The 12,095-nt window shown below is 42.6% G+C and overlaps 1 protein-coding gene across 1 annotated transcript; it reads right to left on the minus strand.

Annotated features, from left to right (window-relative positions):
- Window positions 1-445: 445 nt before the first annotated feature.
- Window positions 446-10,707, minus strand: DEGS1 (delta 4-desaturase, sphingolipid 1). The gene is made up of 3 exons (XM_070385452.1): window positions 10,511-10,707; window positions 3,786-4,528; window positions 446-933 (listed from the first exon to the last, which is right to left on the minus strand). Exons 1-3 carry the CDS (start codon window positions 10,590-10,592, stop codon window positions 787-789), a joined length of 972 nt encoding a protein of 323 aa, XP_070241553.1. The 5' UTR covers window positions 10,593-10,707; the 3' UTR covers window positions 446-786.
- Between the last annotated feature and the right edge of the window lie 1,388 nt (window positions 10,708-12,095).

The following is a 12,095-nucleotide window of genomic DNA, read 5'->3' on the forward strand; positions in this document are numbered from 1 at the left end:
GAGAATTACACAAGTAGGAATTTTATAGTATCTCATCTTCAGTACACCGGAGGGTTGGTGTTGTGTACAAATCGTAGACTATTTGACTTCTTTGATACTGAAGATTACTTTTAAAATAGTTCACTGTATTACAATAAATATACCTGAGTGACATGTTTCAGGTCACCAGGAATACCAGCCTAACAACCCCCAATACTGGCTACTTGACACCAGCCATCTACCATCAGACCCAACCAGTTTCTGCTGAAATGAAATGACATAAAATTATCAGTAAAGCTACTTCTAATCTGAGAGTCCACGCAGAAAAGGAAGTTGAGTTGTTGGACATGACTGAATTCAATAATGTCCTTATTTATGAGTAAGCTTGTGCTGGACTCGGTAAGCTCACCCCAGTCTGTGATTATAAAGATAGTCAATTAAAAAAAAAAGTGATAAACACTATGTATTGTGATTAATAGCTCAGTTTATTAGCGATTTTAATAAAGTAAATCCTTATAGTGAAAACAACATACTAGAAATAGCTTTTTAAAAGCTTTTTTTATGATATGCTTACAAAGGGTCAGACCTAAGTGAAAACATCCACCACAGTGGTAATATAATGAGTAAAGCTGAACACTGCGCAGATGGACTCTTTAAAGCCAGATTAGCTTCTTGACACTATGAAGATCACACTCTGAATTTGTATGAGGGCAGCTTCTAAACATAGTTGGTCTTAATAATTCAAAAATTCCACTTTGTCAGTTATGATCAAGTTTCAGAGAGGAGTTCCTTTGGTCTTAATGACATTTACTCCTGAACCTCGTTGCCTTTCAGATGCCTCTTCATTCTCGAATAGGGACTTATTGTATCATCCGTCACAAAATCATATAGCACTTTTATCCAGGAATTGTAGTGGGGGAGGTTGTCATAGTACTCAGCAGCTATTTTCCTCACCTAGAAGGGAAAAAATACAGCAAGATGAATAATGAGTGTTAACAGAGTCCTATTAAAGATGACAGATGGATGTCTGACATGCACACTCAGAAAAGAAACCATGAAACTTTCTCCTACCTCCCTCTTAAATAAATAAGTAACAGCAGCAGCTTTGGGAATTCTAAACAGAAAGCAGTTTACATTTTTGGAATAAACCATCTTTGACCCTCTAGGATTACTGACTCTTTTCAACAAGCTCTGAGGGATTAGTTTACTTGTAAATTTACTTGTAGTTTATTAGCTTACTTGTAAATGTGGCACTTGCCATCTTTTAATAACAAATACTTGCAATCCAATCAACTTGATGTTTCTTAAATGTCATACTGAATGACTGGCATTGCAGGGTTTAAAGGCACCACTTGACGCTGCCATTAAGGAACCTGCCTGCAAATACCTATGAATTATTGTGGCATGCCAGTTAGAAATTAATCACTTATCAAACGTACAATTCAGCCACCTCACGTTAAGGATGTCTTTTTTAAAAAAATGACTATGGCCAGTGTGATTAGCAAGCAAGACTAGTTAGTGCGGAGTAAAACACTGATTTCAACAAAATGTGATTGCAGTGATGTTTGTAAGGCTCTGAACAATCTAAAAACCACTGAATTTGCACATTGTAAGTGTATGAATTGTATCTATGAGTTACCTTTCAATAGAGATGTTGAAAGAAACCTTGTTATGCATATCTATTAACTAACCATGTGATCGTTACATGCAACATAATTACTGCAACACAACTATTGCAGAACAAGGTACTTCTTGGCATACACAATAGAACAGGCAGGAAAGGAAGACCAGAGAACTTTGAGAATGTCTATTAGTTCAGCTATGTGTGGAATGGAGTGGGAAATAAATTCTCACTGATGAACCATGAGCAGGTAATGTTTAAGCTGACCTAAGTTTTCAGCTTACAGACTGCTCAAGAAAATTACAAGTCAAAATATGTGGCTTATGTTGGAAAAGGTGAATTATTTTGTTCAAAGGTGACCAGCTTTCTCCTTAAACCATGTCATGTCCAACTCTTTTTGCGAGCCCATGGACTGTAGCCCACCAGGCTTCTCCATCCATGGGGTTTTCCAGGCAAGAATACTAGAGTGGGTTGACATTTCCTTCTCCAGGGGATCTTCCTGACCCAGGGATCGAAACTGTGTCTCCTGCATTGCAGGCAGATTCTTTACCAGTGAGCCGCCTAAGAAGCCCTAATCTCTTAAAAATACAAAAATGTACTTTCCTAGGCAGGGAAGAGGTGAGCAAAGGTGGGCACACTCTCCAACCAAAATGACACTAAGTAGCCACACGGGCACATCACACCACGTTCAAAACTGTTTTCAGCCAGCTGTGTGGTGATTTCCCCCATTTTATTTTGAAAACACAAAACCGACAGAAAAGTTGAAAGAACAACAAAACCATCAGCCATATGCTCTTCATTTAGGTCCACCAATTAACACTATGCCACAGCTACTTTCTCTCTCTCTCTCCATATATGATATAAATCACATACTTTGCTCTTTGCTGGAAGAGAAGTTGCAGATGTTATGTGCAAACTTACTCTGAATATTTCACCCTAAATATTCAATACATATCTCCTAAGAAAAAGTTATGTCATCAGTCGTGTCTGAGTCTTTGCAACCCCATGGACTGGTGCCTGCCAGGCTCCTCTGTCCATAGGATTTTCCCAGCAAGAATACTGGGATGGGTTGCCATTTTCTCCTCCAGGGGATCTTCCCAACCCAGGGATCGAACCTGCATCTCCTGCACTTGCAAGCGGATTCTTTGCCACTTAGCCACCTGGGAAGCCCAAGAACAAGGACATTTCCCGACAAAACCATAATAGCATTCCACACCCAAGAAACTTAACACTGACACAGTATTACTATTATGTGGTTCATATTCAAAACTTCCCACTAACTCAATGTCCTTTCTAGATTTTTCTTTCCTCAACTAGTAATCCAATCAATAATCAAATGTTATATTTAGTTGTCATGCTGTATGCAAGTTTGTAAACAGTCAACAGTTAAAAACTTAAGATGAAATCTATAAAATTTGGGTGAGTAGATATGCTAGCATAAAATATCTGGTTATGGTTTCCTTAATATCACAGCTAAAAAAATAAAAAATCATGAAAAATTGATACTACATCTCCTACAACTTCCCCTTTTTAGAATTACAGAAACATTTTTTGGTAATGGAACTGTAAAAGCTATCCATTCTGAGGATGGAAAGTCTAATAAGTGAATTCATCAGAAATATAACTGAAGTTTGGAGAGGATTATCCTTTGAGGAAGGATGAAAGTCAATATGCTGCCTTTCATTTACTCCACAAGCAGTAAGATAAAAGTCTACTGTGACGGGAAACGGATGGTCCCTGCCTGTGGGATGTCTGCACCACTGGAAACTGACATTCACTTATTCTGCAGAGCAATTATGCAGAGTATTTGTATTTCACAATAAACCAACACAAACTTTAGCTAAGTGTATTTAGTTTAACAGTGATAAAGGTTATGTAAATTTTTGCTGCCTCCACAGAGGGAATTTCATTTTCCATTTCTGAATTACTTTACATGTCAGTTGATTATACAGACCCCCCGAACACTCTAAACTTTATGTGTCACCACAAGGCTTAGGGATCCAGGACAGTGAGGTCTGTAAAATTAGGCTGCCCAACTCATGACTTTTAAGACTCTTGCTGTTTTCTTTGATGAACTGCCTAGATGGACAAAATATACTACATTTCATTTTAAATGAGCAAGTCAAGACTAATTGTGATCACAGAACCATCAGAAATTAGAACATGTATAAAATCCTTTACTTACCAGGGGAAGGCTTTTTCCGGGAATGTTGGGAAAGTCGTGGTGTTCATTATGGTAACCCACATTGAAGGTGAGTAAATTCAGAGGCCCATAATATGAATAAGTTTCATGTCCCTTTAAGAACATATAATGTTCAGCTATAAAATGTCCAGAAATCGGGTGCAAACCTAGGCCAAATAAGGAGGCTGCCAACATGTAGACTAAAGATTTAACTCCCAAAACATAGTAAACCACGATGTCAAAAGTGATCTGGATCACAGTATTGATTATTTCCAGATAGGAGATTGGTTTGGGGTTGATGAACAGAGGTCGAAAAGCATAAAAGAGAGGCTGAAGGATGACCCATATAAACTTTCTAAAAGTAGTACAGAAGAACCAGCCTTCAAAGTCGGTTGGAATATCCACATCGATGCCGTCACCTCCGAGGTATCGATGATGATCCATGTGATATCTCTTAAAGGAAACTGAATATGGGACACCGATAGGGAGATTGGCAAATATTCCAAACCAACGATTCCACATAGCTTTGTAATGGCCAAAGGCGCTGTTGTGGGAAACTTCATGAATAGCCAGAGTCATTGAATGATTAACGCAGCTGCCAAAGGCATATGCCCAAAACAGGACCCATTTCCAGTCTAAGTCCTTTACTAAGTAAAATGCAACAAACTGAGTGAGAACCATCATAATTACAATCCATATCAAGTTGGAATCAGGCTTCATTAAGGATTTTATCTCTGGATACTTTGCTGTAAGGAAAAAAAACAAACAAAAAAATCAAAGCCTGAGAAAAGTGCATAACAGTTCTGCAATTAAACTAATATCAATTTACACATCAATTAAATTTTTCCAAATCATATGCTCTCTTTGAGACTATCAAATGTTCATCTACTACAGGGAAGGGGTATATGCTTTTTTAAAAATAGGTATATTTTGATGTGGACTATTTTTAATGTCTATTGAATTTGTTATCATACCACTTCTGTTTCATCTTAGCTCTCTAACTAGGGATGGAACCAACACCCCCTGCATTGGAAGTCTTTTTTTTTCTTTAAATAGAGTATGCATGGGTTCTAAGTCCCTTCTGACTCTTTGCAACTCTGGACTGTAGCCTGCCAGGTTCCTCTGTCCAGGGCCCAGGCAAGGATACTGGAGTGGGTTGCCATGCCCTCCTTCAGGGTGGAAGGCGAAATCTTAACCACTAGACTGCCAGGGAAGTCCTGGGAAGAAGTATATTCTAACAGTAAAGTTACTAAATATCATGTCACAACAAATTTGAGAATTTTTGTAGGAAAAAATGAGCCTCAAAATCTAGACCCTCATACATTAACAGAAAGATAGTCACAACATGAATAAATGTTATCTAGTTCCCTTTTCTGGAGAAGGCGATGGCACCCCACTCCAGTACTCTTACCTAGAAAATCCCATGGATGGAGGAGCCTGGTAGGCTGCAGTCCATGGGGTTGCAAAGAGTCGGACACGACTGAGCAACTTCACTTTCACTTTTCACTTTCATGCATTGGAGAAGGAAATGGCAACCCACTCCAGTGTTCTTGCCTGGAGAATCCCAGGGACTGGGGAGCCTGGTGGGCTGCCGCCTATGGGGTCGCACAGAGTCGGACACGACTGAAATGACTTAGCAGCAGCAGCAGTTCCCTTTTCACTCTTAAAAATTTTTGTATGTTACCCCTTTCCCAGGGGGGGACGCGCGGGGCCGGGGGGGCCGGCGGCGCGCTCGTGTCCCTTCCCTCTGCCCCGGGCGGTGGGGGGAGGGAGGAGGGCACGCGGGCGTCGGTGTGGCCCTTGCACTCAAAAAAAAAAAAAAGAAAGAAAAAAAAAAAATTTTTTGTATGTTAAATTTGTAAGTTTTACAAAGTGGCAATCATAGTCTGATAAACTGATGTATCTGATTTAGGTTTTATAATTTCCTTATACTGACCAAGTCACTTCTACTTGCCAGTTTGTTGTAACTTCTAGCCATTTCTGTATTTTCAAATGTTTAGATGTATAAATTTCTGCCAATGTAGACTTCTAGTTATCTCAAATTAGTGTAGATTCTAAAGAACTTTTATCGATTCACAATGCCTCTTTCTTTCCTTTCCTTCTGCATTAGGACTGAACAATGCTAATTTGTGTTAGATTATTATTTGTTGACTTCACACACAAATATCTAACCAAGTATTATGGAATATGCTAGTAATTCAGGGAAGTATTGCCTAGAGGCAAATGCAGATTCTTCTCCGTATCCTGCCACTCCAGGTAATGGAAGCCCAGATACACACTTTGGTTTTGTGGGTTGGCAAGTATGTTTAACCCAGCACAACAAAAAGAAGAGGAGCAGCTTCACCTTCTTTTCTCTAAAAGTGAAATGAAGAATTCTAGCTTAAAATGCAGGACAGGAAGGTAAGTCCAGTTTCACATATATAAGGGTCGGGTTAATTCAAGGTAATTCTTGTTCCTTTCCTTTCCCCTCTCCTATCCCTAACTTCTCATCTTTCTTGCTGTTAGTCCATTTCATCAGTGTTAACAATTTTGTAGGCAATGGGTCAAAAAAAGTAATCTTATGGGTTTTGAGTCTAAAACTAATTATCCTGGGATAAATTAAGAGCTCAAGTAAGTATTTCATTTAAATATGGGTACGTCCAACAGTTGTTCAAACATAAAATAACAAAGTATTCAGTTCATTGGTGAATAAGTAGTAATTCTTTTGTATTAAAATGTTATTTCTATTTAGAGCTCCAGCATTTTTAGTTTAAATAAAATTTGATTAAATGGACATATCTGACAAAAGATAGAAGATAACACACGTTTTGCAGGTGTGCTGCTGCTGCTGCTGCTAAGTCACGTCAGTTGTGTCCGACTCTAGTATATAAAAAATCAACACTAGGATGCCAATATAATTAAACAGGACAAAGAATAGTCTTTTCAACAAATGGTGCTGGAACAACTGGTCATCCACATGTAAAAGAATAAAACTGGACCTCTCTCTTACACCATACACAAAAATTGAGTGAGTGAGTGAAGTTGCTCAGTCGTGTCTGTGGACACATGGACTCGTGGACTGTAGCCCACCAGGCTCCTCCGTCCATGGGATTCTCCAGGCAGGAATACTGGAGTGGGGTGCCATTTCCTTCTCCAGGGGATCTTCCCAACCCAGGGATCGAACCCAGGTCTCCCACATTGCAGGCAGACACTTTAACCTCTGAGCCACCAGGGAAGTCACAAAAATTACTTGGCTACAAAGAGGAATGGAGTACTGATACATGCTGCAACATGCGTGAACCTTGAAAACATCGTGCTAAGTGAGAGAAGTCAGTCACGAAAGACCAAGTATTATGACCTCATTCATAAGAAATGTCCAGAACAGTAAAATCCACAGAAACAAAGATTAGTGTTTGCCCAGGACTGGGCAGTGTGAGTGAAGGATATATTCAATGCTAATGAATATAGGGTTTCTTCTTGGGGTGACAAGAACTTTCTAAAAATTAGATTGCAGTACCGACTTGATGGATGTGAGTTCGGGTGATCTCCAGGAGTTGGTGATGGACAAGGAGGCCTGGCGTACTGCAATTCATGGGGTTGCAAAGAGTTGGACACGACTGAGCGACTGAACTGAACTGAACTGAATGGTTTAATACTGTGAATATATACATTAAAAAAAAAAAAAAAAAAAAACACCCCACTGAATTGTACACTTTAAATAGGTGAGCTTTTGGGATTTCCCTGGTGATCTAGTGGTTAAGACTCTGTACTTCCAATGAAGGGGGCTCAGCTTCCATTTCTGGTCAGAAAACTAAGATCCCACATGCTGTGCAGCAAGGGCAAAAACAAAAAAGGGGAGGGGGAGGGGGAACTTTACAGTTTGTGAATTATATCTTAATAAGACAGTTAAAAAAAAAAAGTTTCCCAGCAGAAGTACAGCAGTAAAGGGAACATTTCTTGCAATTATATGACCTACTAATAATCATCCTTTCCCTGATAGCTCAGATGGTAAAGAATCTGCCTGCAATGCAGGAGATCCCAGTTCGATTCCTGGGTTTGGGAAGATCTGCTGGAGAAGGGATAAGCTACCCACTCCAGTATTCTTGGGCTTCCCTTGTGGCTCAGCTGGTTAAAAATCCGCCTGCAATGTGGGACATCTGGGTTCGATCCCTGGGTTGGGAAGATCCCCTGGAGAAGGGAAAAGCTACCCACTCCAGTATTCTGGCCTGGAGAATTCCATAGACTGTACAGCCCATGAGGTCGCAAAGAGTCAGACACTACTGAGACTTTTACTTTCACTTCACTTTCACTTTCTGATGGCTCAGTGGTAAAGAATCTGCCTGTCAATGCAGGAAATGCAGGTTCAATCCCTGGGTGGGGAAGATGCCCTGAAGAAGGAAATGGCAAACCACTCCAGTAAGCTTGCCTGGGAAATCCTATGCACAGAGGAGCCTGGTGGGCTACACAGTCCACAGGATTGCAGAGAGTGGGACATGACTGAGCGACTAAACAACAATAGTACTGGTCCAACTAAACAACAATAAATGGCCCAATCAATAGCTTTCATTAGTTTTGTACATAAATTTTGTAAATTTAGTGTATGGATGTTGGCTGTTATCATATCCATGTTCTCTTGTGCCTCTCACCCTGTCAAAACCTGACACATTTCAAAAATATCTCATCATTTAAGTATAATTTAAACAAATCTCCAGATTCTTATCTTTTCTGAGGTTATTCCATCTCCACCGCTGATATGGAACACTGAGCAGTATTTACACCTGCAGAGAAAATGATTAGCATCTTCATCGGGAAATACTGTAGTCCTTTTACTTTCCAAGTGAAATGGTCCAGTGATAATAAGTTTGTGGAAAAAAGGTTCATGTTGAGATAAGCATGGACAAACACCTTTTCACTTCCTTGATTGTCTGAATATTAAACAGATAGCTACATTTTGGTATTCAGGTGTTTGTTTTTACAGAGTTGAGACCAGATTATTCTTATGCATGTATTGATTAGGCATAGATTAAAATGTACTATATGCCATCTCTTACGTGTGATTTGCAAAATACACATTTTGATTAAAAATAGTAAAGAAAGCATCCAAGAACCAAAGTCTCTTAAAGGGGTAGCGTTAATAGCAACTATAAATGTTCACGCTCCCAGCTTATTGATTCGATTTTTAAAAATCCATTTCAATAGGATCTACTAATGCTTTTTTTTTTTTTTACAATTTATAAATTTATTTAACAGAGTCCCTAGTGTCAGAAGGATATGGGTTTAAATCTAGATTCACCCATGTATTAGTTATATGATCACGTATTACCCAACTCAGGTTCCATTGTTTGCTAATACTTGAGAGACAAGTATTGGTTGGAAAGGAACAGTTGCTTTATCCAGGACGCCGGCAATTTGGAGAAGGCGAACTGCTGTTCAATAGCCAACTTTGAAGAGTCTGCTAGACTGTGGAAGTTTTTAAAGGTCTAATTCCTTTCCTTTTGTGAAAATATGACATTTCTACCTTACTCCAGCAAAGAGCAGGGACTTGCCTTTTCTTTTCACTTGGCGAATGGATGCTGACAAGAACAACTAGGCGGATACTCTGTATGAGAAATAATTCCTCCTATTCAACTTGTCACCCATTAGTTTCCAGATTTTCAAAACAAGAGCAAACGTTGTGGTAGAATCTAACCCAAATCAGAATGCCCCTCTAACAGTTATTCACTCCTACCACATCTTTAAAATAGGGGTAACATCGACCTAGTCACTGGGAAGATTAAATTGGTTAATGTTTGTAAAGTACTCAACACAGTACCTAACACAACCCTGGGAGAGATGAGAGAATTCTCTATATAATATAGAAGCTGCAAACAGCTGAGCGCCTGACACCTCCAGAGAGTTGTTAGGGCCTAGTTTAACCTGATGTAAAAGCCCTAAATTAGCAGTCAGGGAACCAGAAGGCTAATCTTGGCAAGTCTTCCACACACAGCCTTTTCGTCCAAAAAAAACTGTGATGGATGAAAAATAAACATGAATCTGCCCCTCTCGCAGCCTTATTTGTGAGAATTCACGAGATCAGCGTGAGCACCCCAGGACCCAGGCCCTGGAAAGGTTACCCTTCCGGTCTGAAAGGCCCCTGGGGGCAAACGGGTCGGATACCACCAGCCCCCTCCCTGGGCCCAGGCTGCAGCCGCCGGCGCCGGGATCGCTAGCGGGCGTCGGCCAGCGTCCGCGCGCCCCGCGTGTGGGCCTCTAGATGCTCCGGGACCACGCCCTGCCTCGCACACGCTCGCAGCCTGGCTTCGCCCGGGGCCGCCGGGCAGAGGAAGAAGGGAGAGGAAGAGAAAGAGGCGGGGGAGGGGGGAGACGGGGAAGGGGGGAAGGCGGAAGGGAGAAGGGAGAGGAGATCACTGCGCCCACCGGCAGCACGAGTATCTCTGGGCGAGAGGATCTACTCGAGCGCGGTCTGGCCGAGGGAACCCGGCTGAAGAAAACCCTGTCCCCGAACGGACGCCCGCGCTCGAGGGCGCGCCTGTGCCTCCCCCGCCGAAGGTTCGGGTCTGCGCGGCCAGGCGGGGGCGCGCGGGGGAATCCCTCCCTCACGAGCCGGGCCGGGGCCCGGGCGGCGGCGGGACGCGGCCGGGAGCGGGCTCTTAACGGGCCTCGGGCGCGCAGGGGCCGCCGCGGGGAAGGCGCGTCCAGGTGGCGGGAGGCCGCGCACGCACATAACGGGGCGCGGGCCCGAGCCTCACCCAGGATCTCCTGGCGCCGAGTGGCGTGCGGCTGATCGGTGTAGACCCACTCGAAGTCTTCCCGTGAAACGCGATTCCCCATGGCGGCGGCTCACGGGCCAGCGGCGGGCTCTCGCTCCTATCCACTCTCCTCCTGGGCGGCGGCGAAAGCGAAGACTGCCGCTCCGCAACTCGTGTCAGCCGGCGGCGGAGGGGCGGGAGAGGAGACGCAGGCCGGGGCGGAGTCCCGAGGCCCCGCCCCCCGGCCTGGAGCTGGGGTGGGCGGGCGCCCCCTCCGCGGGGCGGGATTCAGTTGCTCCGCGGCGCTCGTTTCTGCTTTTTATGTGACTCGGCGACAAGCCGGGATGCCGAGTTCCTGCAAGTCCCAGCTCCCTGAGGCCTGTTCTGCGCGGTGCTGGTGCTGGTCCCCGGGAAAAGGTGAAAAAGGCAGGAAAGGTCTCAAGTGAAATGAGACTGCGCTTTAGCGCCTCGCGGGGAGGCTGGAGCTTGAGCCCAAGAATCCTTGGTCAGTAATCAGTGGCAACTTGCCCAAGTTTTGTTTAATTTTGAAAAGCAAATTATTTACTGAGCTGTTTTTGGCTGCCTCCTCGAAATAATACCTCAGGAAAAAATGCGGAGCGTGTGGTGATTAAGAGCTAATTAAGAAAAAGGAAATCACTCTCGTTGAGAGTGAAAAATCATGAGGAATTTGTTGTTCTGCCTGAATTATTCTAGTGTGACCATTTCTCTTGTAAGTTCATTGCTCAACCTTACATCTATCACAGGTCATTTGAACCACCGCCTCTTCTGAGAGGACATTTTGTCTCAAAATTAAGTTACCCCTTCTCCAATAAAAAAGAAACTGACTAAGATTACAAAAAGGAAGATAACCAACAGGATATTCTCAGTAAAACACCACATCCACACATGCACACTACAGCCAAGTGTGATCAAATACCTAGAACCAAATGCTAATGTATAGAAAATAGAACAGAGGAGCATGTTAAACTACACCACAGACATAGAATCAGCAAGATCTTGACTGTGGGAAATTCTGTAGGGCAACATCCTGAGTTCTTTAATAAATAAAATGCAAGAGAAACAAAAGAGGGAAAACCGACAGATTAAAAGGGCTGCAAAAAACGTCAATCAACTGCAATTTATTGATTTTGTATTTTAAGTCGTTTACAAACTGTATTTACAGCATTTTAGTTTGTGTGTGTGTGTGTGCGCGCGGCTGTTCTGGGTCTTCCTTACTTTGCAGGCTCTTCTCTAGTTGCTGTGAGCAGGCTTCTCATTATGGTGGCTTCTCTTGTTTCAGAGAACAGGCCCTAGGGCCCCCGAGACTTCAGTAATTGCCACTCCTCAGCTGTAGAACACAGGCTCAATACTTCTGACAAGGGCTTAGTTGCCCGAGGCATGTGGGATCTTCCTGGGTCAGAGATGGAACCTATGTCTCCTGCCTTGGCAGGTGGATTCTTTACCACTGAGCTGCCAGGGAAGCCCACAGCTTATTCATCTTATTTAGATTGTGATTCAAATTGTGAAAAGTTTTAAAAATTGACACGTGATCATTTCATTCAGATACTGATTAGATATGTGGTGA

This window comes from Bos mutus, chromosome 16 (genome assembly GCF_027580195.1).
Source record: "Bos mutus isolate GX-2022 chromosome 16, NWIPB_WYAK_1.1, whole genome shotgun sequence".
Classification (NCBI taxonomy): Eukaryota; Metazoa; Chordata; class Mammalia; order Artiodactyla; family Bovidae; genus Bos; species Bos mutus.